The sequence below is a fragment of the Alexandromys fortis genome, unplaced genomic scaffold (genome assembly GCF_014885135.2).
Source record: "Alexandromys fortis isolate MF-2015 unplaced genomic scaffold, M_Fortis_MF-2015_v1.1 scaffold_28, whole genome shotgun sequence".
Classification (NCBI taxonomy): domain Eukaryota; kingdom Metazoa; phylum Chordata; class Mammalia; order Rodentia; family Cricetidae; genus Alexandromys; species Alexandromys fortis.
Genome location: NW_026067901.1, coordinates 12513740 through 12541570, shown reverse-complemented (window position 1 = coordinate 12541570; position 27831 = coordinate 12513740). Strand labels below are relative to the sequence as shown.

The 27831-nt window shown below is 55.1% G+C and overlaps 1 protein-coding gene across 1 annotated transcript in view; it reads right to left on the bottom strand.

Annotated features, from left to right (window-relative positions):
* Positions 1-7148: 7148 nt before the first annotated feature.
* The window catches only part of Wnt7b (Wnt family member 7B), a 44283-nt gene continuing 23600 nt past the window's right edge, over positions 7149-27831 (bottom strand). Inside the window, exons 3-4 of the mRNA XM_050130989.1 lie at positions 15614-15885; positions 7149-9586 (exon numbers count right to left, since the gene is read on the bottom strand). Of these exons, the coding sequence (XP_049986946.1) occupies positions 9107-9586; positions 15614-15885 (752 nt within the window). The 3' untranslated portion in view covers positions 7149-9106. The remainder of the gene's footprint in view (positions 9587-15613; positions 15886-27831) is intronic.

The window sequence follows — 27831 nt, the reverse complement described above, 5'->3', positions numbered from 1 at the left end:
TCCCCAGACCCAGCAATGTTCCCCTGGATGGTCCATGCAATTCTATTCCGGATGCTGAGGGTCACCCAGCATTTCCTGGGTGGTTTCTAACATGCTCTTAATGACTCCTAGGTGGAAGGTCAGAGACAGGCTGGCAGTGGCATGGGCAGCCATGTAGAGGGATTAAGGGGTGTGTGACGATGTCCTTGAAGATTGCACCAGAGCAGCCACAAAGAGGGACACTTTTGTTCCTGAGCTGAACAGACAGATGCACTCTGGCGGTGCCGCCAGAGTGGACTGATTTCTGTATGTACACATCTTCAGACGTCTGACTCCCTGAGGCCAGAGCTCCTTGGCACATCCGTCTTGGTTGGATCCTGGGAAAGATACAGGGTGAACCTCCGTACCAAACCTTTCCTGTCCCTCATTTTTCTTGACTATAGCTCAGGAAATGAGCAATGGGATGGCACACGGATAAAAGATGTCTGCATTCCTGTGAGGGACAACAGCCATACTGAAGGAAGTTCCCAGAAGGCAGGCTCCTGTAGAGGAAGACACCTGGCTAACCTCAGGGCATGGGATGCCCAAGGCACAACTAGAAGACGAGGTGCTGGGGCAGCAAGGGCAGGATGAGGGCGGGGATAGGGTAAGCTTTTCCTGATTGCTCCAGGAAAAGCTGGCCCTTCAGTGGTCCCCCGTGGTCTCCCTGGAATGAGGCTGTGCCAAACAGGCAGCCTTGGGGACAGACGAGGCTTCTTCTAAGCGCCTGTATTCAAGAAGGCACTTACTTCATTCCCCAGACCAGTCACCTGCCATCCAAGTCCTTTTAACAATAAAAACACATATTTGTTAGGCGTGTTGTATGTGCTGGGGTTGAGTTCCCCTCCTCAGCACTTGAGGCTAAAAATAGAAGCGTCTTGGGTCACATCCCTGTGGGGAGCCCTCCCAACCCACTGCCTGGTGCAAGGTCTGGTTTGGCCTCTGTAGCACGCCAAGCTTTGACTTCACTGTCAGATGGGGGAAAAGGCGTTTTGGAAAATGGTGCCAGGCTGAGGTTGCCCATCTGGGTGGTTCACAGGGGAGATTTAGTCCTACAGGGCTGTGCACACCCAGATGTGTAAGGGGCAGAGGAACCCAGGGAAGGGTTTAGACACCATCTCCCAACAAGTGATGACCTAGCAAGACCAGAAGGATAACTTGGTGAAGGGGGAGCTCTCAGAGTGCGCAGCCAAAGCCAGCGGTTATGCGAGGCTGGTGTCAGGAGGACGCAAAGCCTGAGGAGAAGTCAGGAAGGATCTACATCCTCGGGTTGGACCCCCCGACTCTTACGGCTGCAACTTGGTGCACAATCCAGAGACTTCAGAGGGCCTGTGAGGGTGGGGTGTCTCAGGAAGTACTCCCAGGGAGTCCACTGAGGGGAAGGGGCTTGAGCCTGCTGGTCCCAAGAGGCACCATGGAGCACTGTGGGCACCAGGCTCTCAGGTCTTGAGGTGCTAGGGAAAAGTCAAAAGGACAATTGCAATCTGTAAGACTCTACGGACACACACTCCAGCTGCTAACAGTCTCCAGCGACAGCACGGTCCTCACTCTGACGCCACCCCATGTCCTGGCAGCCCTGCACCACAACCTTGGTGTTAACGGAGGAGGAAACTGAGGCAAAGTGGGGCCGGTGTCACATAGCCAGTCATGATCAAGCCTGACTCGGAGCTCCACCCAATCAAGAGTCCCTGACCTCAACCAGTCTCCAAGGCCAAGTCTGGCCTTCTGCCTACAGGTCACGGAGACTGGAGGAGGTCACGTGCCTACAGCAAGCAGCAGGCCCTCACCCTGGCTCTTCTCTATCCCCTGAAGATGATGCATCCATACATTTAAGGGACGGCTGGGGAGCCAGCAGCCTCCCTTGACCTTGTCCTCTCTGGGCTCCTGCCAGGGCCTGCCTACCCTGCTCTTGGAAACTGCTCTGCCTGCAAAATGCATGCAGGATCCCACTGTATCCCTGTTGCCGCACACCTGAACCATGGTAGTAGACGCCACTCTCACTGCTGACTCACGGCCCCTTTACCTTTCATGCAGAACAGCTGAAGGACCTCACAGGTTACTCTCTTGCCCTTACAGACCAGCCACTGGGAGTAAAGGCCAAACCTGGAGCTGGAACTTCCTGCCATCTAACTGCACGTCTGCTGATCCCATCCCTCAGATCTGGAGTCTGCCTGGTCCCTCTGCCTGGTCCCTCTGCCTAGTACACCATCTACCACCCCCCTGCCTTCTTATTTCCTCCTAGCATGTGCTCAGCCCCAGCCTTGCAGTCTGTCCCCAGCCCTCCCAGTTCTACTTAATCCACCTACTTGCCTTTCCCCTAGATGTCTGGCCATGCTGACCTATACTGATTGCCCCTCCTCGTGCTACCTGTGCCTTCTGGGTCTCCAGAACACTGGTCCTGGCATTTCCCTGACTTCCTGTGGAATCACGGGTAAAGGGAGCTTCTGGTGCCGAGCAACCTGGCAAGGTCAGGGTCGGGGGCTGTGGTCAGATTGACCTCCTCAGAGCTTCTCACTGACCCAGCAGGAGTGAGATTATTGATGCACTGTGCCTGTGCACGTAGCCTCATAGGACCTCAGAACCAAACAATCAGAATAGCGCTCTCCTTTCTGTGGAGATAAAACCATGCTTGTCCCTCTAGTGACAGGGAGTCTACTCCTTCAGGCTCAGCAGACCTGGGAATTGTGGCCTGAGGTCATCGCCGGTCCCTGACTAGGTAGACCTCCTGGTCCATCCCAAAATCCCCAAGATGAAAGATGCCTACAGACCCTGATATCACAATGCTTCCCAGTAGAATGGGACCTTAATACGGGGGAGTGCCACTCCCTGTCCTGTTCCCATATGTCCCAGTGACTCAGCTGTCCCTGTGGCTGCCATCCCTCCATAGTATTTGTCACTGAGGGGGAATGGATGTCTCTTGTCTGGGAACTGGGGATGGGACATAAAAGTGGGTCACCCTTCCACATGCCAGGCCACTGGTAGACTGGCAGGTGCTACCCCATCCTTCAAGCTCAGTTGACAAGCGCCCACAGCCTTTGGCAGTGGCCTTGTTAGTGTAAGGTAGCCACTAGGACCAGCCTTGGCAGGCTGCTTAGTGCTGCACTGGGGCCAGATAGTCCTGGGGATTAATGAGATACCCAGGGCAAACAAAGACCCCCTTGGGCAGGGAAACAGGTCCAAGGAACAACATGAAGGTTACTTGTAGAATTTTTTTGAGGTCTGTGGACTCTAAAACCTTCAGAAGATCCTAGCCCCGGCTCCTCACCCTCCAATTCTGGTCTTTGACACAGACACCATTCTCTCTCACAATGTCAGCCCACGGGCAGCCTGAGGTTACAGGACAGTGGGAAGCAGGCTCTTTTCCCAGAGGGCCATCCAATGGCAAGCTGACAAGGGATGGGGCAAGCCTTTCTGGCCAATCCTAGCCTTTGGGGCTCAAAAAGCTAGATTCCCTTCTATACTTATAGAACTTTCTGGAACTTCACCAACTCAGAGTAGCTCTCCAACTCTCCAAACTCCACTCCCCCACCCCACCGACTCTCAAATCACCTCAGCTCCTTATGTTGCCCTCTTTCCTCCCCCATCCTCCCTGTTCCACCCTTACTTCCGGTGTCAGTCTCAGGAGTCCATGGCAGAGTTTCCACAGCCCATGTTCCCCAGTCTGCCCTGCTGCTATGGGAGGTTCCCCACTCTCGGGAACCACAGGAACACCCTGCCTCCTTCTCCCCAGCCTGAGACTCTCTGAGGGAAGACATCCATCTCAGACACAGCTCTGAGCCCTCACAGTGGTCACCCAAGCTCCAGGCACCATGCTGATGAAGAAATGAGACAGCATGGATGCTGTGTCCCATGCCCCACAGAAAAAGCTGGAGCTCCGGATCCAGAAGCCAGGGAAGGGTCGTGGGTAAGGCTCCTAGCCCGCTTTGCCGTAGTGGGGTGGTACAGGCAGAGTATCCAACTATATGTAGCTTCTGCACGGAGCTGGGGACTGGGCCTCAAACAGCTCATGCCAAGGGCTTCCAAGGGCGCAGCTGTGGCCCTTTATAGGGCTCATCCAAAAAGACCAGGGTCCTTAGGTCACCCTCGGGCTGCTCACCCAGGAGGGACCGGCAGCCAGCCCCTGGAGATGAGCCAGTCTTGCTGCCCTGCTGCCGAACCACTGCCTGTAGGTGGAGCGAGAGAACTCTCCGTCCCCTACCTGTAGCCTCCTTGAAAGGCCACGCAGGGCTTCAGCAGGGCTCACAAGAGAGGACACCAGGCAGCCTCCATAACATGGGCTCCTTGTGTCTGGAGGTGGGGTAGGACTGTCTCCAGCTTAGCCCTTCATCAGTGCCATCTTCAGACAACCTGACTCCAGACTGTCCCTGGTCATTGCTGAAGCATCAAGCTTAGTGCTCCCTGAGACCCAGGACTTGAGTTCCATCCTGGGATCCACAGCTGAGTGGCCCTCAGTCATGGATGGGGTCCTTCGAGATCAAGGATCTGATGGACAAATAGGTCCAGCTTCAGTTGTGGTCCAAGGAGAGCGATAGAGGTGTTAGTTTGGAGGTCCCCACTGGTGTCAGCTCTATGTTCTATGGTAGTGACTCAGCGACCCGAGACAGGGTCTGTCACTCTGCTCAGGGAGGGACTCCTGATCTTCTGGCAGGACATCCCGAGACCCATTTCCATTCGCCTCTCTCATGCCCTTACCCTCTGCTCCCATGCCACCCCAGGCCCTAGCCCACAGCTCCACCCATCCACCTCCTCTTCCTCCCTTCATTAGATGGTGGTCCATAGCTACTCCCTCTTGACCTCTCTCCAGTTCACTGAGAGATCTAGCCCAGATCTTGCCTGCTGCTTCTTAACCTGGTCTTTCCTGCTTTGTTCTTAGGGATGACATTCCTGGTATTCCTCCTCTGAGACCTGCCTCATCCATTCCTTTCCCGTTGTGTGGTCTTCGATGAAGTCCTTGAGCCGGCATACCCCCCAGGTAGGAGAATATGAATTGGGGAGAAAGAAGACCCCAGAAGAACTGGGTTTAAATCTTGGCTCTGGCTCTCATCTAGATGTTTCCCACTAATGCCTGGATCTTGGCTAATCCATTTGTGAATGAGAACTTGCACAGGAAGGAGGGTTGTGAAGTCGTGGGTAGCAGCAGACCACCAAGAAAGGCCTGGCTTAGGGATGTGCTCGATATGCAATGGGCTTCTTAGCTTATGAGGAATCAGCCTGTGCTGGGGGGCATGGTACCCCCTTACCCACCTATGGGATAAGAGTGAAGACAAGGTGGCAAGCTTGCTCGGGTGACCCGAGGAGGGTGGGGGTGTGAGACAGAGATAGCATGAGATAGCAGGAGAATGCCCCCGTGGAATGTGATAGGGAGAAGGAAGCATGCAGGTGGTTCTGAGCCGGCACCATCATGCACATGGTCAGGGCATCCACAGAAGTAGAGGGAGCCAACCTAGGGAGCATTTGTTTTCTGATATCCAAGTAGGGAAGATCTGTTAGCTGCCTCCTCCTCTCCACAGGCCACCTCCACTAGCTGTGAGTACCTATTCCTGGGCTCCCTCCTGTCCTGGAACTGTGAGTACCACCTGAGTGGGGGATGGGGCACATGGCTGGAGCATTACGAGGTCAGAACTCAGCCTGGTTAGGGCAAGATTACAGGCATGAGGGAGCAGGGGTGATGGGGGCAGTGGGCTGGCTTTTGCTACGACTCCAGGCTTCCCAATGCCAGTGTCCCCACATCCTTTTTGGAGTCCATGTGACTCTTGTTGCCTGGGAGCCTGTGTTCTTGGAGCACAGAAGGCAGGCCATTCTAGGAAGGGACGTGCTAGGCATGCTAGAAGAAAGGGCGCCGGGGCGGGCAGTACCCAGCAAGGTACAATGTTGACTGGAACTGAGGGGAAGGGGGCGTCACTTGAAAGGATGACAAAAAAATAAAACTACCGGGGACACCTGGGATGGCCCAGGTGAATGCCCTCTCAGCGCCTCAAGGTAGAGCCTGGGGCCAGACCGGGCAGTGCGGACTCCACGCCTCAGGCAGGGCCCCCAAGGATGCGTGCCCTGGCCCTGGGAGGCCGGGTTGGGATTGAATCGCGGCCAAGAAGTAAGTACAGTCTGGGCACCCGGGCCAGGGCATTCTCAGGGCTCCTTCCTCATTCCTGGCCCTGTGGGAGTAGCCGGACCCTGTGCTCCATTGCAGCCACGCCACCGGGGATTTGATGACTGCCTCATGGGGACCCAGGGCTTCCTGCCAGCCTGCCCAGCCCTGGCCTGGGCCCCAGGCATGCTTCAGCCTACAGATCATCAAGCCCCAGTCGTGGGCTACCTCCTGATCTCTGATGGAGAGACTGAGGCTGTGCCTCAGGATGGAACAAGGGTCAGACGCAGGGTCCTGCATATTCCCTTTTGAAATGCAGAGCTGGAGGCTCCCCCAGAAGACTTGGATCTAACACATGCTCTGTGGGTGCCTCACAGGGCCTATGGCTGGCTGTGGGATCAGCAGTTCCACCTGATGCCAGGCTTCCCAGGACAGCGGGCAGTAGCCAAACCGGCCCCGCCACATGCCTTCTGACCCTGGGCAGAAATGCCATTCACCGTAGGCAGTGCATGGTCACCACAGGCTGTGGCCAGGCAATCAGTTAGGGCTGCAAGCCCCTAGGGACTCTGGGCTCAGGCCCTAGGAAAACACAAGGCCCCCAGAAGTTCGCCACAAAGATCTGGGGTGACCCCAGATACTCAGGCCTTGGACTCTGAAGTTAAGGGGAATGAAGTAGAGAAAGGGCCTTCTACCCACCCTTCCAGTTGAGCGCATATTGGGCCCAGATCTTTGGTTAATTCCTGGACATCGGGCCATTAGGCTTTGTGTCCTTGTAGCCTGAAACCTTTCAGAGAAGCTTCTAGGCCTGTGTAGAAGCATACATCTAAAGATTCTCACTGGCTGCCAGAGGCAGGCCAGCCTGACGGTCCCATCAGAGCCTGGCCAAGGACCTCAAGTACAGAATGGAAGGAAGCAGACCTCTTGTCAGCAGAGGAGGTGAAGGAAATGGGAAAGACTAAGTGTGTGTCCCCACCCTCAGGGCAGGAACTGCGGGGGCATCCCATGTATACTCCACACACAGACACAGACTTTTCTGATTCCAGCTTTTATTGGGGCCAAGTGCTCCCCTCCAGAGGAGGCAGCAACACAGCCCATCAGAAGTAGGGCACTTCAAGGACATGTGGTGCCCGGCCACCTCCACCCCAGCACACAGCATTGGGACAGCCAGTGCCCTGCCTGGGTCCACTAACCACCTCTCTCCCCTAGGCAAGGTCTGCGGCTGACCGAGTGCAGGCGCAGGTGCCTGGCAGCCCAGGGACAGTGCGAATTGCCTCGGTGGCACCAGGGGCCCCGAGGGTCTGTTTCAAGCAGAAGGAGGAGCCTGGCTTGGGGGACAGCAGCCAAAGCCATCCCCCATCCCCTCCAGTACCCAGTGTAGGTCACAATAACTTAAGAGACATGACAGACAGGGGACGCTATATAACAATATAAGTTAACCAGGCTCCTCACAGGGGACACTGGGCTATGGACTAGGGCATCCCAGGACTTAGGATGAGGAGATGGGGCCAGGATCAGGGTGGGGCATCTCCAGCGGCCCAGAGGCTTGGAACATCCTGACATGACAGGACCCACAGCTGGATGCAAGGCAAGGGCAAACAAGGGTCACCTTCTCCAGGTTAATGTCCAGGCCACCTGGCTTGGTGGCCCCCAAACCCCACATTCCCGTGGATTTCTGCTTTGAAAACACCTTAGTGTAGGGAAGGCTGTGGGCAGTTGTGCCATCAGCCCTGGGCAATCCCTTACCTCTGCCATGTGCTGTGGAGGAGAGGGAGGGAGATGCCCAGCTCTGAGCTCTTATGTCCCCATCTGGAAGATCCTGAGGAAAGAGGACATTAAGCCTCCCACAGACCCCTGCTTGAAGGCCCCATGTCCTCATAATGTGAGGACCCTCAAGCAGGTATCTGTGGACAGTACGCAGGGGGCCTAGCAGATACATCCCTAAATTCTGGATGCCGATTCTCTGGCATCGGAGTCAGAATGGAAGAGGGTTCAGCCTCCCAGCACCTTGGCTGCTTCCAGGATTTGGGCTGGATGGGGCTGTTGGGGGTATAATTCACAGAGCCATGGGGTCTCCAGAGAAGATTCAGATTGCTCTGTGTCCATCTGTCACGTGGGGCGACCGTCCCTGGCCTCTTCTGAACCTGTGGGGCAGTCTTGGGGATCAGGCTGGCTCCAGGGTAGAGGGGGATTTGTAATGTAAACTGGAGGTGGAGATTGGCAGCAGACCGGGGGGGGGGCGGTGTGAGGGGCTAGAAAAAGGAAGAGGCATGCCTGGAACCTGACACAAGCCACATTTGATTTGCATGACAGTTTCCGAATGGAATGGAGGATGGACTGTCCTCTGAGGCCATCTCAGGCCTTGTAGACCCGCTAAACCCCTCCCAGAGTGCTGCCAAGGAGTTCCCCTACCAGCCAGCCTCCGTGCCAACCCTGACACCCTGGGTCCTGCAAGGAGCAGAGGACCCTCGAGGGAGGGGTTGAGGGGAAGAGAGTGAAGAGAGATGGTGGTGGGGCAACCTCCGATAGGGTTAGGTCTGGCTACCCGGTCGTTAGTACTGAGTTCTCAACTGATGCTAAGAAAACATAAATAATTTTGTCAACATCCATCCACACTGCCGGGGGCCAGCAGGACACAGCTCAGGAAACAGTTTTGAGTGTGACTGGTGGGTGTGGCCTTTCTCTGTCCAGCCACCAGGCAGGGAGGTGATCCTCAGAGTCTTGTGGTCACTCACTTTGAGGTCCAGTTTCCCGAAGAGAAGTAAAGGAATTTGTCTCCATTGGGTACCAGACCGATGCGTTGGCCTTGGATGCCGGGTAGGTCAGGGCACTGCTGTGCCTCTGGAGGGGACAAAGCAGGTAGGAAGGAGCCTGGAGTACCCCAGTACCCTACCCCCAATTCTACCCTCCTGTGCCCATAGCTGGCAGCTCCGGAAGCAAAGAAGGATGTGCAAAATGGCGAGGGCCGCGGGATGGGCAGGCGCCTTGTGCGCCTGCACCGCGGCCTCACTTGCAGGTGAAGACCTCGGTGCGCTCGCTGCACGTGTTGCACTTGACAAAGCAACACCAGTGGAATTTGCAGTTGCACTGCCACACCTTGGTATACTGGTGTGTGTTGTAGCCTCGGCCGCAGCACATGGTGTCACAGCCGTCGGCGCCGGGAGAGGTGCGGTTACACAGGCGGCCCTGCGTGCCCACGCTGCCTGTGGCCGCGTCCTCCTCACAGTAGTTGGGCGACTTCTCGATGTACACCAGGTCCGTCTCCATAGGCTTCTGGTAGCTGCGCAGTTGCTTGATGCGCAAGAAGGTGGGCTGGCGCAGGCGGCTGGCGCGCACCACCTCCACCTGAACGGCCGCGTTGTATTTCTCCTTGAGCAGGTGGCCCACCTCGCGGAACTTGGGCAGCGTGGTCCAGCAGGTTTTGGTGGTGCACGAGCCCGACACACCGTGACACTTACATTCAAGCTTCATGCGGTCCTCCAGAACCTACAAGCGACAGAGTAGAGGCTCAGAAGGAAGTGGAAGAGGCTGAGTGCCCTCCCGAATCCCAGGTGTCTCCTCTATGAGCTCGTTCGCTTAAGCTGCTAAAAATGGGTTCCCGTGTGCTCTCAGTAGAGAGTGGTGTATCTGATCAGAGTTATTTGGCTAAATCCAGCCCTAATGAGGAAATGGGACAGGGGCCACTTGCAGGGCAGCAGGTAGGGACACTGTGCTGGGAGAGGCCCAGTGAGAGCAGTGATTAATAAACACAGGCCCTTCGTGTCTCCATCTCCCTGTGACTGCCTCATGCCCGGTGCAGGGCCTGGCACGCAGTCAGAGCTTAACAGCCAGCTGCTTAATGACAGCCTGGCGTGCCAGTGATGGAGGAAACCAGGAGGGCGAGGGCACGGGTCAGCGAGGCCCAGTCGTGCCATCCTCTGGGAAGCCGACAGCCAGGCCTAGCCGGTTGTTGTTCTTTCTCCCAGATGCATGAGGGCCCGGGATGGGTGCAACCCTGTGTTTTCCTTGGGCCTCCCTCTCGCCCAGGAAGGCCGGTTCCCAGAGCCAGCCCTGACCCCAGGTACTCATTTACCCAGATCGAAAGGGCCCTGCCAGCCGGCCTGATGAAAGATGGGGAATGACTGTTAGCTGCAACCCTGTGGCTGCGGAGGGGCCATTTGTCAGCTGTCCCTGCTTCACTGCCTTACCGCCACCGTCTGGGCCTGCTGGCGTTTGGCCCCTCATCTTTCCCCCACCCTCGTAGAACTCATTGTCAAGGGCACCTGTTCTTAGCCCCAGCTCTGCCCTAGACAAGAAGTCTAGTCAGTGAGTGTGTGAATGAATAAAGGGATGGACAGATGAAAACAATGCGTGGCAGGAAGAGTCCCACAGACACTGCCTCCACCTCAGCACCTTCCCTGGACCTCACAGATGACCTCTGAGACGCATGGTCCAGCATAATAAACAGGAGGACACAAACTCATGACTCCCAGGGCCTGAGGGAGCTCACGACTTTGAAAGGCTCACATCTTGATCCATAACCATGAGACAGAACACTGGGAATGCTAAGAGTCTTAGGAAACTTCAAAACCTGCTCCCAGAGACACATCTCCAGTAAGACCACACCTCCCAATCCTTCCCGAACAGTTCCACCAACCGGGGATCAGTTATTCAAACATATGAACCTATGGGGGCCATCCTCATTCAGACCGTATCTGTGGGAAGCAAGCCAGTGTGTGCAGCTACCTTGTCATGTTAGCTGTGGAGGCTTCCTGGAGAAGATGGTGCGGGCAGATGGGTAGGAGCTCATTAGATAGGCAGGGAGTTGGAAGGAGCTCTATGAGGACCCACCCAAAGACACAAGAGTGCCGCTGAGAATTCGGGGGAAGATGAAGCTCCTATGCCTCTCGTTGTTGGATGGACCCTGGGCTGGCATCACCATGACTCCAGCTAAGTGAATGACGGCTTGCAGTGAGGACCAGAGAAGCTGGTAAGGAGGAAGTGGGAGACTGAGGTAGGGCTGCCTCAGGTTTCATGTGGGGTATGGGGAACAGTGTGGGCTCCAGACTGAGTAGAATGGGTAGGCCGGAAAGGCTTGAGAATCAGGCTAGAGTGGCCCGCCTCATGAACCCTTGGGATCTGTTACTTACATGCCCCATCCCGTGTCCATCCCTGGTGACTCTCGGCCCCTGGTTTAGCTTTGTTTGGCTCTGTTCTCTTCTACTAGTTTTTTTCAAACCCAGTAAAGTCCCCTGCTCTGGCCACCTACCCACCAAGTAGTTAGAGTGGTCCTCCCAAGTCCCTGGCAGGAGCAACAGGTCCCTCAGGGCCTGGCTGACAACTCTTCTCCAATAGCTGAGATCAGTGGGGGTTCTGGTTGGGGTTGTGCAGGCCACTGGTCAGCTACCAGTATCACCGCAGCCTACTAGATACCCTTGCACTGTCTGTAGCTCCTGAGCCTCATCTGGGATCTCTTCTACCCCTGCCTGCCTGAGGACATCAGGTCCTGCACAGCCCTGCTGGTGACAAGGGCAGATGAAGTTGATTGGGCAGGTGTTTGCAGAGTGAGGGGCCGAATCCTCGCTTGGCTGGGTCCCCTGAGCTGGAGCCTCGCCGGGAGGTGATCACAGGATTCAAGAATGCGCCGTTTCCTTCTCCAGAGCCCTCGCCATCAGAGCGACAGCAGCCGTGGCGCCAGGGACAGCCAGGAGCTTGGGGCACTGAGGCCAGCCCAGGCGCTCAGGAGACACCTGGAGGTTGCAGAAGGGGTCCCCTTCCTGAGGTTGACTGCTCTGCAGCCTGGTTCCCTCCAATACACAGGAGTGCGGTGCCAACAGGACGCAAGAGAAAGGCTTACATGGAGGATCAAGGGCCTTGGAGTAGCACTCCATTTGACCAGGCTAGGGGAGTCACCAGGCTGGGGCAGAAGTCCTGTAAGAGGAGGTTGGATAGCCCAGGGGAGTCAGGCATCCCTCTGTCTCAGCAGGGCAGGCCTGGGTGGGCAAGGTCCCTCACATTCATTCAGCCAGGGAACAGCTGAGGTCTCGGAGACAAGATGTCAGTGGAGTTCTTAAAACCCTTCCTTTCCTGAGCTTGTGGGTGGCTTGGCCTCTCCGGGGGTCTGGGAACTGTAGGGACATGGCCTTTGCCTGCTGTTCTTTCTGACTCCGGGTCCAGGAATGGCTGTGGGTCTTGCTGGCCTCTGAGCAGCAGCTACACTCTGGGGCTATGGTGTGGGTTTCCCTCCCAGATCTATACAACAGGAACCAGAACCCTGTCATAAACCTTCAGTCAGGACCTGGCCTGTGGCCAGCTGGTAGGGTGTTATCCCCAAGCTCTCGGAAGGACCCCAGTTCTGTCCTGAACCTAGCACCTGACCACAGGGACAGCCCTGGCCATCACCATGTCTGAATAGGGGTAAGAAACCATTGACGCCACCTTCTCTGCCTACTGCCCGAGTTCCACACTATAGTGGGGACCCAAAAGGGACAAAACTGTTGACCTGGCTCCCCCACATCTGAGTATTCTTTGGGAACAGTCTCCTTCTGCCCAGACACCAGGGGGCACCTCTCTCTAGTGACCAGCACAGCCCGTGAGGTGTCTGGGGATGAGCAGCAGGGCTGGGTTGGTAGCCATTGTGGGTTACCACCATGAGCTCAGCCCATCTCACCCCAACCCATCCAGGATCCCTGCCTGAGTTCCTGCAGCCTGAGGAGAATGGGGAGTGAGATAGTTGAAGGTCGCTGTCCATACTTTGTATCACAGAAAATCTCAGAAGTGACCTCACCGGGATGAGATGAAGGTAAAATGGAGTCGTGTCTGTCTGGAATAGGGTGGTATACAAAGTCTTAGTCTTAGTGGTGTCCTCATTTGAGACGGAAGAGACAACATCCCAGTAGAGGCCACACAGTCACCAGCAGAGGCCAGACCAAAACAGACAAAAGCCAACAAGTGCTGGGGCCTCTAGAAATAGGTCAAGGCAAGCAGGACCACCCTCCCCATACCCTACCTCCCAGAGCCTTTGGAGAGAGCATGGCCCTCGTCATACCTGGATGCCAGATTTCAAGGCTAGAACAGTGGGAAAGCATCTGTCTGTCTTGTTTATACTGTGAGTCTGATGCCCTAGGACCCCGCCCTGGAGTCCGTGACCTCAGGCTCTCAACTCCACGCTCCCCACAGCCATTGCTAGCATCAAGCTGATTGGAAGAAAAGGCTCATGTGTAGCCACCAGCTGGCTTTTAGGGGTTCAGGCCAATGTGTGCTCACAGCTTTAGGGGGTGAGGCTACTAGAGGTGCAGCAGAGGAATCTGGCAAAGTATCATCCATTGTGCCAAAGGGGAGACTAAAGTTCAGAAGAGGGATAGGGCCAATCCCCACACAACCAAGTGCAGAGCCGGTATAAGGACTGTGACCTTTAATCAGTATTTCTTTTAGGGAATGGGGGGCGGAAATCAGTGTCTTACTATGTAGCCCTAGCTGGCCTGGAACTTACTATGTAGACCAGGATGGCTTCAAACTCAGAGATCTGCCTGCTTCTGCCTCTTGAATGCTGGGATTAATAGCATACAACACCACATCCTGTTCTTCTCTCTCTCTCTCTCTCTCTCTCTCTCTCTCTCTCTCTCTCTCTGTCTGTCTATCTATCTATCTATCTATCTATCTATCTATCTATCTATCTATCTATCTATCTATCTCAGGCTAGCCTAAAACTCACAATCCATCTCAGCTTCAATGAATGTGCTACCATGCCTGGGTACCACTTACCCTTAACAGCCTTTTCCCATGGCCTCCCTGTTCCTAACCAGCCTCCACCTAGCCTGCTCTCCAGTAGCCCATTCTCCATCTTGGTTCGTGATACTGTTTTCCCCCAAACCCTTTATATGGTGCGTGGCCTGTTCCTATGCCCTCATCCCCTCAGCCAACAGCTGCCAGGACTCACCCCTTGCCCTTCATTTTGGTCCCCAGTCCCACTGCCAGCCTCCCTCTTCCCATCTCTCCAGGGACCACTCTGCCTTAACACCTGCGCCTCTCTACCAGAACAATCCCAGACCTAAACTGGAGATAACGCTAGCTGGTCCTCAGATGGCCCTTTGCCTGAAACCCTTGCCCCCATGACCAGGACCAGAACTCAGACCTGAGGGGCCACCTGACCAGCTCCACAGCAGCTCGCCCTGGGGGCTCACTGCCCTTATCTGCAAATGAGGGATGGTGAAATCTTCCTTCCAAGAGAAAGAAAAAAAAATCTGCTCAGAAACATGCCACTGAAATGAGTCGAGGAGCTCCTATGAGGGTCCAGCCTTGCCTACCCTCCATGTTAGAGCCCCCCCCCCCCGTCAGCCTCCCTGCCAGGGCGGTTTTAATCACATGCTAGGAACCAAACTTTGTCTGTAGCTAGTGGCTCTCTGTGCATGCACTGCCTCCAGAGGGTCACGCTTTCCTCATCCCTTTGTTACCATAATCTAACAGCCCCCTCTGGGGGACACCACACATCAAAGCCAACCCTGGTCCTGTTCTACGCCAGCTCCTGCTTCCTGGGGTCTGACTCATCCACCCATCTGGCTCTGCTTGCAGCCATCCTCCAGGATCTTGCCTTTCCCCTGAATATCCTTCAAGACCCCACTCCCATGCCACCCCCTTCAAAGAGCTCCTGGGCCTTCCCAGGGACACCTGGGTCCTTTATACCCTCAGGTGATCCCAGACTCCCGAGCCAGATGAATTCCTCTCTACGGCCCAGCACAGAAAAAGGACAGAGTGTTACCTGAATAAATGAATGAGATAGTGGGCTTGGCCGCTCCCTGAGGAGACTCATTCCCTCTTCTTTGCCTGGGAAGGCCAGTTCAGCCCAGACCCAAGGAGCCCCTAGGCCCTGCAGGCATGGGTGCAGCCCCTAGAGTTGAGGAACCAGATTCAGCCCGTGCTCTGCTCAAGCACGGCTGGCTGCCCTATCTCGGGCCATCTTGCCGCCGTGGCAGCCGCTCCTCCTAGCGCATTATCTACGGCCCTCATCTCCCTGTGGCAGCCGGGCTCCTTCTGACTTCTTCCCTAGTGTGTCCTGACCTGATTGTCCTCCATTTTCACCCATATGCAAACCTGACTGTTCCACGAGGTCACAGCTGACTGGACCCGCCCATCTTGAAACAGTAATCTCTCTTCTTCCTCTGTCCTCAGCTGTCTGTTTTTCGTTTGTTTGTGTTTTGTGTGGTTTTGGGGGGGCTTTGTTTGTTTGTTTGGTCAGCTGGCTGAGTAGCTTCTAGATCCACGAAGTGGGCTGTTATGATCTGGATCATAATATGATGTGATCTGGCTGCTATGATATGGCCTTGGCCCATCTGCAGGTCCCTAGCCAGGCCCAGTTCATGCTTTACATAGAAATGGGTCCCACATGTCCAAACCCCAGATGTCATGCCTGTAGGCCAGGCAGGAAGATTGCTGCAGAGAGGTACGGAAGTGACACTAAGAGGATCGGTGCATGCGCTTTCGTAGGCAGGTCTTATGCCCCTTGTACCCACTGTGCCCCCCATGCCCGCATGCTACCTTTCTGCCTGCCTCATTGTTGTGGAGGTTCATGAGGCGCCTGGCATTCTTTTTAATCTCGCGAGCATCTACGAAGCGTCGGGAAAAGTCGATGCCGTAACGCACATCGGCTGAGCAGCCTCCCCACTTCCAGCCTTCTGCCTGGTTGTAGTAGCCTTGCTTCTCCCGGTCACAGCCGCAGTTGCTCAGGTTGCCCTGGCTGCAGGCAGCGGTGACAGCGTGGGCCACGCCTGCTGCGGTGATGGCGTAAGTGAAGGCGGCCTCGCGACTCCCTGTAAAGAGAGACAAAAGGTTTGGGCAGTGAGGCCTTAAAGTCCTGAGCCAGGTGGTCACAGGGGATGTAGTCCCTAGCCTGAGAACCTGCCCTCTAAGAACACGGAACTCACTACACTGGGGCTGATGAACCCCACCCTAAAACAGGGCAACAAGGACATCCGAATGGCATTTGTTTCTGCAGTGACCCACCAGCACACCCCGCTGTTATTTTCTGTCTTCCTGTTCCCAAGGGACAGGCCATTTGTGTTCTGGGTGAAAGATGATATTCTGGGCCATGACGGAGTAGAGTCTCCGTACTCCAGAGCTCAGAAGCCTCCCTCTCTGCTCATCTTCAGTCCGTTTCAGACCTCGGTCTCTCCCAGGGTCCCCTCTCCTTCCAGCCTCTGGGCAGCAGACACCACCCAGGTGTAGTCTAGGCAGAAAGCCCACCCACACACCCTAACACTGTCACCGGTCTCTGCTGCAGAGCCAAGCCCATGACCAACAGAGCTAAGAAGGGAAGCCATCTCCCACCCCAGCCCTGCTGACACCTGCTTGCCTCCCTGGGCCCTCTCCCCATCCCATCAGGGATGATGACTCAGGCCTTCCGGGTGTGTCTCACACCTCCCGCAGAGTTACTCTTCTTTGGGAATGAGAGTCCCTGCACCTCTTGAGGCCAGGCTCTAATGTCTCCTCCTCCAGGCAGCCTTCTTAGGATGAAATTCTCACTGCTGGCATGGGGACCGTTTCTACCAGCTTAGCCCTACAGGGAATGCCTGGTCCTTGTAGGTCCAAAGGCTCCTCAAGTGGGGCGAGACCTGCCCTGTTTTCTTTATCTACCTCAGCCCCAGGCTGGGCCATGCAAACCTTCCATCTTGTGCTCAGTCTTCTCAGGTCCCTCCCTCTTCACCAACTCTCTTTCCTTCAGGACTCAAGCTCATGGTGGTGGATGGGTGTCCAGCAGGCTTATGAAGAGCATCTCAGGAGCCTAGGGCAAGCTCCAGTAAGAAATGGTTCCCTACCATCTCATCTGCAGACAGCAGGGCCAGTGGTCAAATATGGGTAGGGTGGTGGAAAACCAAGACCCAGCCTTAGCGAGGCCCAGGGGCCAGCACCTGCCTGTCCTAGCCTGTCCTCGGTACCTCACTGCAGGCCCTGCTACTGGGGGCTGTGTCTGCTGTGTCCCACCAAGACAGAACAATGGCTCTGAGTCGTCAGGTCCATAAGCTACACCAAGGACCAACTCTATGCCTGGCCTAAGCCTACCTATCTCTTTACCCACCAACCAGCGGGGTGCACAGGAGAGCATCTTCCTTCTCAGGAGGAGCCCATTGGGGGACCCTCTTCCCTCAAGGTGAAGACAGGGTGGAGCCCAGTATCTCAAGCCTACAGCAGTCTCCCCTCCACCCTGATGCCCTGCTAGGCTGCCCTCACCCCCCACCGTCACCCCTTTTGCCAGAACAGTCCCAGGATCTGTGGGCTCTGGGCTCCGATTATGACAGGAGAAATGAGAGATAAGAGGTCACCCCTAAGCCCGATGGGCTCTGCACAGTCCCGTGTGGCTAGTGTCGTTCTCAGAGGCCCCAGGGCCCTGGTGGATGCTGGCCAGGAGCCCCAGACAGAGCAGAAACTGGAAAGGTACAGGAATCAATGTTTCTGGGTCTAACTTAGGTCACCAAGTCCCTAACGGAAGCCTGCAGATTCCCTTTGCCCTCTGATCAGGTCTGGCAACTTCGTCTGACCAACTGTTGAGGGATGATGGAGGTGGCCAGTTCAGGGTGGGTCCTGGAGAGCAAGGGAACTATATAGCCACTGACCCCAGGATGGGGGGGCTCTGTGGAGGCAAAGCTGACTTTCTAGTGTACCCATGTTGCAAGTATCCAATGTAGGGGTCTAGAAAATTCAAACCATTTTGCACTAGGGGCAAACAGCAGTGGGTGTCATCGTCCACCACCACCGCCACTGCCGCCGCTGCCGCCAATGCCGCCAATGCCGCCACCAATGCCACCACCGCCGCCACCACTGACACCGCCACCACTACCCAGGCCAAAGCAGCCACTGGAGGTGTTCAACCTCTTCCGGTCCATCCAGGAAGCCTATCTTGAAGCCCCAGGCAAGCAGGCAGGTGCCCTGGCTGGCAGGTGTGTTTCGGGGCGACCCAAGGCGTCCCGCATGGGTTCTGCTTCAGGCCTCAGCTCTCACCTGCTTATGCCCACACTTGCTCTGACTCAGTTACTCAGCAGTTACTCATCAGGCTGCCACTCCTGCTAGGGCCGTTTTTATTTGGTTTTAATGAGCCAAGCCCTCCGTCTGTTGCCATGGAGACAGGGAGGGGGGAACAAGAGGCCAGTGGTAGTTTGTAGAGAAGAACAACCCACGTGAGGTCAAGCAAGAGGGGCTGCCATGGGCTGAGGATCCCCGCAACTATCATGCTGTAATGTGTTCGCTTTCAAGGCTTGAACGAGCCTGGCTCGGAGGGCTTGGTAACTCACCCCAGGCTGTGGCATGCCCAAGTGTTGAGTAGGGAGGGAGGGACTCCAGGCTTCCCCATCCCTCCTGGGGCCTTGGCTGGGACTGCTCAGGGCTCTAGCCTGCTTCCTCCAGGAGAGAAGAACTGACTCAGAAGAACCTGACCTTTCCAGACGCAGACAGCCTGGGCTCAAGGACCTAGTTCAACAGCCATCGATGGCTCCCACGATCTCTGAGATGAATTCCAGTGCCCTGTCCTTGTCCCCAAAGCATCCAAGTCCTGATAGTGTACCTTCTCCCACCATGAGCTGCAGCCCAACATGGCCAGGGTGAATGCTGGCCCATCTGGGGATAATTGTAGTCACCTCAGCGCAGAGACTCTTATCTATTTGTGGAGAAAGGAACCCCCAGCTCCCTGCCTCTTGCCTGGCAGGCGCTGGCAACCCTAACTTTAGTGACTCTCAGTATCCCCATGTCACAGGCTCTGGATGCAGCCAGGACTCTCCCTGATCCAGAGTGTATCCTGGAGGCAGAGGTAGCTTCCTCTGGGCAACAAGGAGGCTGTTTTCTCATGCATCTCCCAACCAAGTCCCTTTCCCAAGTCCTTGGACAGGGTGAACCTGGCCACTTCATTTTATCTTATCTTTCCCACAACCCCAAGAATGGGTCATTTTAATTGGGCACATTTCTCAGACAGGAAAACTGAGCCTCCTAGTGGTAAACTATTTGCTCTAGACAGTGGCTGCCTCCTGGGCTCGGGCTGTTTTGGGGGATTGTCATGGCAGGAAGAAGGATGATGTGAACGGTGAAAGCACTCACAATCTGTTGGGCAGTCACCGTCCTGAGAGGACACTTGACCCAGAGACCTAGGAGCTGTCTGGGACCTGAAATAGTTCCTACACGGGTCTGCACGCCTACGCACTGGAGCCCCCAGTATTCCTGGGAAACACCAGAGATGGATGTGTAGGGTTTATAGTGTCCAGCCTTTATTTCTGGTCCTCCAGGGTCCCTGGATGGATTCTGAGTCTTGATGGTCCTCAAGGGACCAAGGAGATACAGAGCCCCCTGTCCATGATGTTTGGCTACATCAAAGCAAGCACTATTAGCTAAGGGGCCCTGGCCAATAAAGGGGAAAGCAGAGGGGAGCATGGAGGGAGACTTGGAGCAGGGAAGATAGAGGAGCACTGAGGGGTGGGTTGGGAAGGAAAATCACAACTCCTCTAGAAGCCCATGTCCTTACTACCCTTGCGGGACTAGAATGTGCCCCTCTGCCTGGAGCCAGCTATGGGTGCAAACAAAACCAGCAACAAACAAAACCATCACTACGAAGGGGAAGAGGGTTGAGGCCAGCAGAAGGAACCATAGAATGACCAGGTACTGCTCAGGATTCCGTGAGGCTGGCTGGGAACTCCCTCCGCCAGGCTGGTCCTTCCAGCGCTGCCCAGCAGTGTCCACCGTCTTCATCCTAAGTTAACCCTGCTTACCAAGGCAGCAGATTCTGAGCCCACTACCATGTGCGAGAACCAAAGCTGCAGAGCAGAGGCCGGCCCAGCCACAGGGGGATTGCCCAGTACGGTGCTCTCCTTAGGTTATTCAAACTCTAGCCCTCACTGCGCACGTGGGCTCTCCACCCAGCTGGCACAGGCTGGGCTCATAGACAACAGATTCAGCCCCTGCCTGCTACCTACCTAAAGTGTCGGACTAGAGCTGAGACTCATGTGCCTGCTGGCCTATCACACTGACCCCCAGAGAACACCACTAGGCAGAGTAGGCAGAGACAATGGGCCTGATGCCCAGATTTGAGGCAGGACAGGGCCTCCTGCCCCAGGGCAGAGCTGGGGCTAAGACTACCCCAGACCTATCAGTCAAGCTACCTGCCACTTCCTGGCATCTCCATGGGCCACACGCTATTTTTAGAATACTATAAAAGCCAGAATTGGGCTCACAATGACCCCATGTGCTACACTGGGGAGGTTGGGCTACAAAAGCTCCCTCTCAAAAGAGGAGTCAGGGATCAGGAAATCAGTTCTGGGAAGGGCCTCGAGGACTTTCCAGTAACACACCTTAAGCAAGGAGACCAAGTGAGGTCCAGAGAAGGGTAGCATACTGCCCAATATCATACTCAGGATATTGCGGACCCACGGCTCATAGACCAGTCATTGAGGTCAGAGATCAAAGGTGAGGGGTCACCCAGGGCGTAGAGTCCTCTAAAAGCCCAGATCCTAAAATCGGCTCCTTGGGTGACTGGTCCTGGGGGTCATACATGCTCCCCCAGATAGGCTAGCCTTTGTACCCACATACGTTACACACACAGGGCCTTTGTGGTATGCACATGCTTGAGCCACTGCATGTGGTGTGTGTGCATCACATGTCCATGTATTTGCACATACGCGAGCTTTTGTTTGAACTCAGCGCCTGGGAGTGCACACAAAGGAGCATGCCTGTGTGACCTGCACTCGGGACCAAGGGAGTCCCACTTGCCTTCACCTACCAACCCTGCTCCCTCCTCCTTAGAAAAGTTGTCTTCAAGTCACTAATAAAGAAGCAATCAACCAATTAAAAATGGGCAAAGGAGGGCAGATGGGCATGGCCCAGTGGAGAGCGCTTGCTTGCCTAGCATGCAGGAGCCCCCAGGTTTCATTCCCAGGACTGAAAGGGGAAAAAAAGGCAGCAGAGAATGGAATGTGTGTGCAAAGATTCTGAAGAGACATTTTTCAAAAGGAGTATGAAAATGAGCAATAAACACACGAAGAGATTCTTAGTGCCCAGTGTCCTTAGCAAATCTGAATCACAGTGAGATGTAGCCCATACCTACCATGACAACTGAAACCAAAGACCTCTAATCTCACATGCTGGTGAGGGCCTGACGCCTCATGGCCTTAGATACTCTGGGGATGGGAAAGGGGAAGCCACCATGGAAAAGCCTGGCGTGTCTTTGGAAATGTAACGGTTGAGTTACCTGATGCAGCGGCTGCACAGCTCGGGTAAATGCTAAGAAATGAAGTCACACACCCACAGAATCCCACACACAAGTGTTCACAGCAGCTCACAGTGGAAAAGGCCCAAGTATGCATCAATGGTGGGTAAAGAAAATGCAGGCTACTGGGGCTGGAGAGATGGCTCAGAGGTTGAGAGCCCTACTGCTCTTGCAGAGGATCCAAGTTCAGTTCCCAGCATCCATGTGGGGTGGGACAACTGCCTGTAACTCCAGCGCCAGGGCATCTCTCTCTCTCTCTCTCTCTCTCTCTCTCTCTCTCTCTCTCTCTCTCTCTCACACACACACACACACACACACACACACACTTGTTTTAAAAAAGAAGAAAATGCAGTCTATCTATATAACAGATTATTACTTCGTCTTCAAAGAGAAGTAACGCTAAAACAAATCTTGGGCCTTGAAAAGATGAAGTGAACAAAGCCAGACACACAGGCCTCACACTGCAGGAGCCCATTTCCAGGGATGTGCACAGCTGGCCACTCCACAGAGAGGAAGTGAACTGGGGAAAAGTTAACTCAAGGTGCACAGTTTCTTCTGGGGCTGAGAAAATGTCTCAATGTCTCAGATCTATACTGGTGGCACTGCGGAGACTCCAGACTTGCAGTACCACCCCCGGAGCCGTATGGCTGCAGCCCATTACAGAAGTGTAGCATTTGATGGTCTGAAGGGCTCCATCAGCCTCAGTAGGCGCTCAGCTCTGCTAAGACGTGGGGCAAAGAAGAATTGGTGACTAGCCTCAGAGCACACAGTGGATGAGCTGCCGAGCTGGGGTCTGATCTGGGAACCCTGAGCTCTTGATGCCCTTGAGGCCTAAGTGCCAAACTGGAAAACCTGCCTCCTGCCTCAGACACCTATGTCAACCCCACATCTCATCCCCTCCTGATCATATACTATGTCAGAGCCTGTGTGTCCCACACCGCCAAATATAGCTCTGTTCCTGGCCAGGGCGTCCAGAGGCCGGGGGAGACATCCACATGTCCACCCCATCTGGCAAAGCTTTTCAGAAGGCCAAGCATAGCACGTGATGGTGGCGGAATATGCTGACCCAGGGCAGACAGGTTAGACAAGGCTCCTAGCTGCTGAGGCAGAGGGCAGCCGTCAGACTGTGCAGGGGTCAGCTGGAGGGCAGTGGAGGGACTAGGAAAGCCAGGCGGGAAATGTACTGAAGGTGAGCCCTAAACCGTAGCCAAGACACAGGGACCAGTGCCTCAGGCAGGAGGACCGAAGTCTGGATGAGGAAGGTATTAACAACTCACTGTTTATCCCAAGAAATTAGGGATGGTCCTCAGGGGCCCCGCATCATTGCTTCTGGGAGAGAACCAGGAAGGGTTAGGGCTTTCTTCTGAGAGACAGGACATCCTTTGGGGTGTGGCTCTGATCTGAGCTGAAGGGAACCCTCTGGCCAACTGTTGAGGTTTGGGGACATCAAGGAGAGGCAGGTGCAAGGGTGCCTATGGGTGAGCCAGTGGGATCAGAGGGAAGTGAGGGAGGGGACAGAAGATTCCTGAAGGCCTCAGATGTAGTGTTGGAGGACATCATGAAGGGTGGGATCAAGCCCAGGGGAATCAAAGGAAGCTTTAGCTAGTTTAAGAGGTCTGAGGACAGGAAGGGAGAAGAAACAACTGGCACACAGGCTTAGTCTCAAGAAGACAGCCCTACCGTGCCCACCCCTCACCATCAAAGCCAGCCCCAGGAAGTACTGGGTCTGTGCTATGAGACGCTGGCTGGACCCCTCTCTCTAAGGCCTCAGTGTTCCTACGTGTAATGGGTCCCCTTTAAAATCTCCTTCAAAAGGTAGCCGTACTCTCTGAACCTTCCAGAAGAATTCCTAGGCTGCAGCGGGCTGGGATGTAAGAGGGTGGGCCTTGGTAGTGAGACATGACTGGTGATCCCTTCCCTCACCCAGCCTACCAGGTCCCCAGTATCCTCCTAAGTGTAGAACTGATCAGGGAGTATCAGGATCCAACAGGATCCGTCTACACATTGAAAAACTGAGACCCACAGAAATAAGGACATACATGGGACCTGTGGGTAGCGCCACTGGCCAATGGGTATAGTGCCTACATTTAGGAGGACCTTTGTCTGAACAGGGCTCCGAGTGGCTACTGAGCACAGGAACTGGGAAGAAGAAAGCTTGGAAGCCAGAGCAGTGCCCAGTATGTCCCTTATGACTACCCACACCCCAGCCTGTCCCCTCCGTCCCAGCACGGACTCAGTCACCAGGGTCTCAATGTAAACCCTTCCTATGTGGGTCTCAGGTGGGCACCCTAGCACTCAGTGTCTCAGGTTAGGGGCATCTGTGTGTAGCAGGGGACAAGGTGGAGACAGGGACAGTGAGGTGGGCCAACACACGATACCTCTGACCCCACGGGGATCTCCAGGCTCTGCCTGGTGCAGGTTAAGCCGGCATCCTCACACTCCTGCCTTCTTCTACCCCAGTAAAATGAGGTGGAAGCAAACACCCCTTGAAGAGGCCTCTGACAGAGATAACTGGAGAGGTATTACATGTGCCAGGACCTGAGTACCACGGAGGAAGCGGGTGACATACTCTATGTGCTACAGACACCACCCTCTCAGAGACAGTCTGACCCTGCGCCTGCATAGGTGCTGTATGATTAAGGAGTGTGCATATGTATGTGTGTGTGTGCACATGTGTGCACACGTGTGTGTATATGTGCAGAGATGTATACTGTTTGTGCGCGTGCTTCCATGTGTATGTAGGTATATACCTGTGTGGAAGTCCGTGAACGTGTGTTTGTACAAGTATGCATCTATGAGCGTGTACAGATGCATTTGTCTAGACGCATATGGTGTGTGTGTGTTTCCATGTGCCTATCTGTCCTTCTCTATCTCTCTGTGTCCCTTGGTCCCTTCTGGCTCCCACCCCACCCGGCCCCACCCGGCTTGGCTGAGTCAGTGTCTCCACTCCACTCTAAGCTCCTCTCTGCCGTTGTCATAAACAGAGCACCAGGGGAAGGCCTGCCAGGTCCGAACATGCAGGCCTGCCTGCGCCCCAGGCTTTTGTTCCGACCCAGGGTGGCCCGCACAAGCTGCTGTGCAGCCCTGTAGATAGTGCCCCATTTGGGGGCACTGGGCCCAGAGGAGAGGACCTGGCTATACGACTGGAGACATAAGGGGTCTGTGTCAAGGTTCTAAGGGAAGGCAGAAGGTCCCCGGACAGCCATGGTCTCTCATCCATGTTGCCTTGGGACAGTGCTAGCCACCTCCACTTCTCCCTCCCTTAGGGTTACTGACAAAAGTCACCCAATGCTCTGGGGAGAAGTGGGGTCTTGACCTCAGCCCCTCCTGACATAGTAGGGGAAATGGAGGCCCCAAGGACATGAGGCTATCTTAAAGGTCACCTGGGTGAGCTAGGACACTGGCCCAGAAAAGATCTCTTCTCCCAGCCCTGCCTGACTATGCTCCTGACAGGGCCTACCAACAAGGTGAAAATTCCAATCCTGGACAAGTCCCAGATGGCCTCTGAGGGCTGAGGGATGGCCCAGGCCACCATGCCCAGCTGCTTAAGGCTGCAGAGCTCAGTCAGTGACAATGGTCTTCTGGGAGCAGCCCTCCCATCTGTGAGCTACCTTCCAACGAGGGGTGGAGTTCAGGCACTAGTCTGGGACCCCATCACATCCCAAGCTCACGACTGTCCCCAGAGTCCCAGCAACCAGAATCCCATGCATAAGAAATGTCTGTTCTGCTGTTTTGGCTGGCCCTGGTATTGGTTCAATGGAACAGTAGTATGAGACTCTCAGACCAGGTGTCTGAAGACCTCAAGGCTAGGGTCCCTCTAGCCCTGCCACTGTAGCACCAAAAATAAAAACCCAGAGACAGATATTGGGGTTCAAGTTAAAAGATCAGAGAAGCAAAGCAGTCAACCACTAGAGAGCTCTTACCGCTACACAAATCTTCAAACTGAAAGAGAGCGAGCTCCTGTCTCATCCCTAGGCAGGACCCTGGTTTGGCATACTGCAGGTGTTTAATGCCAGCACGCTGAACCACCGCAGGGGCTGATAATGGCAACCACTGTCCCTCACATTGCCTTGACCCATAATGCCCTGGGAAAAGACCATCAGATCTAAATTCAAATGTTGCCTTTGCCCTGGCCAGGTGAGCCAAGTCGCTTTCATCCCTTCTCAGAACAGTGCTATGGGTATCTTCTGTGGTTTCCCAATGTGGTCACATTAAGGCAAGCATAAATAACATGGGAGGCCAATATGGGTGATCTTTCACTTAGCCGGTATTTCCAAACAGTATCACTCTAATAGACCGCAGGATAAAGGGACGCTTACTCCTGGGGTCTGAGCCCTGCTGTGTCTTACACTGCTCTGCACTCAGAGGAAGCACACCTGCCAGCAGAGGCCTACAGCCATCCATCAGGCAGTCAGTGACCTTCTGGGGACAGTGTTCCCTGCCCCACAGGATCCTGTGCGCAATGCCCTGGAAGAGCAACCAGTACACGCACGTGCTGAGGAGCCACCCTCCCTCCCCTAGGACCTTCCACTCTCAGGTGACCAAAAAGGGGTCAACCTACCCCCTCCCCAAGGGCCTCAGCTGCTCTCCTGATGTAACATGGGTGACGGGAAACGGGGGGTGGGGGGTGGGGGGGGGCGGGGAACCTTGCTATAGGGACACTGTCCCCATAACAAAGCTCAGCAGGAGTCAGCCTTGGTCTGCTCACGTGAGCACAGATTAGGGGCGGCCCTTATGCCTGGTCATGTCTGAGACCAGCACATGAAGGGCGGAATGCTGCATGCGGGAGCTGGGGACTACAGAGCACAGTCAGGGCCAGGTTAGCGGGTCAGGGGCCTTAGGCTCAGGAGGAACTGGGGTTCAGGCATGCTCAGAATCTTTCTGATGCTCTGAGCTCTTTGGGGGGCTCATGGCATTCCATCTGTCTTTCTGCACCCTTCAGCCTCAGGTCCCCCACACTGCCATCCCAGCTTGCCCCTACAAAGCACCTGTGCTTCAAAAACACACTTTCTGCTTCCTGGCCTCGGGGCCTTGGCATATTCCGTTCTCTTGGTCTCCTCCCCTGGGCTCTCCTCTAGGGAAGACTTCAATGGAAGTCCTGGCTTGGTTACGGTGACTGTTAGCAGCTCCCACACTTGCAAGGGGACCCACATTTCAAGCAGGCTTCCTTGGAATATACAGGTACCCCACACATACACTCTCATCCCTCACCTTTGTCCCCCCCTCCCATCTCAGGGCACACAGCTGGGCCGTACTTAAAAGACATCACCCCTAAGTTCATTCTCAGTCAATGGAAGAAAGGGCTCCATCATCCCTGGAGCTCTGTGGGAACTGTACTAGTCAGGCTAGAGAGCAGAGGGTACCAAACATGGAATACCATGTCAGCCACAGGGAATCTAAAGACTGTCTTGACCTTCTCAAAAGAACAAAGCCACTAGCACTATCAGTGTGCCAGACAAGACTAGTGTCGTGGTCAGCATGAGAGCACTGAGCGTCCTGGCCATGGCAGTATACAAGTCACTGCAAACGTGTTGGGGAAGGAGTGGGACTTGGCTGAGGGGTTTTGCTGTCTTCAGGAGGTTTCTCTTCCACATATAAGTTTTAGGGCTGGCCCAAGGTCACAGGCAAGGCCTAAAAGGGGCTCTCCCACCATCCAGACCATTGCCCCTCTTGGGGACCATCATTAATTGGCCCTGCTTGAGAGGTTGCTCCCAAGAAAGCGCCCAGCTGCCTGCCAGGCACCCAGCAAGCCTCTCAAAGTGGCCTGTTCACAGTACAGATTGCTTGTTGATCCTGACTTTCAGCCACTGAGACTATATAGGCAAAGCCCCTGCGGTTCCCGCCCCTGCTTCATCAGCTCGGCCTGTGGCCAGAGCTGCCCTGCTTGAGTGTAGCAGGAAGCTACAGGAGGCTAAGGCAGGGCAGCAAGACCCAGGCTGGGCTCCAGGAAGCCTGCCCATCCCAGGGCAGGAAGGGCTAGGGACAGGCACAGGCTGACCCAGCTTGAGGGTGCGGAAAAGCCCCCCAGGAGGAAGGGAGATGAACTGTAAAGAGGTATAGCACGGGGAGAGGCCTTTCGGGCTGAGAAACGAGACAGGAAGGGATCTAGCCTACTTGGGCAGACAGGAGAGTCAAATGGGACTGAGGGTTCTGGTGGGAGAAAATCAAGGTGAGGGGCTCTGGGATAGGAAGGTAACCTTACCTTAGGGCAGCAGACAGCTATAGCAAAGATTAAACATTGCTCTTTTTTTATTGGCAATGGATTTGAAACCGTCTCATACAGACTAAGTGGGCCAAGTAGCTGGCAAATATGGGGGTGACAGGACCCTACCGCAGCACCTTGGTTTAGGAGGTGCTGGGGAATCGAACCCAGATCCTTTGGTGTACTAGGCTAGACATCTACCCACAGAGCAAAAACAAAAGGACACAGGGTGGCCTCTGTCTGACCCAGTACCTGGGACTGTGGAGGCCAGAGGACATTTAGAGCTTCTAGGGAAGGGTCGGAGAAGAGATCCCG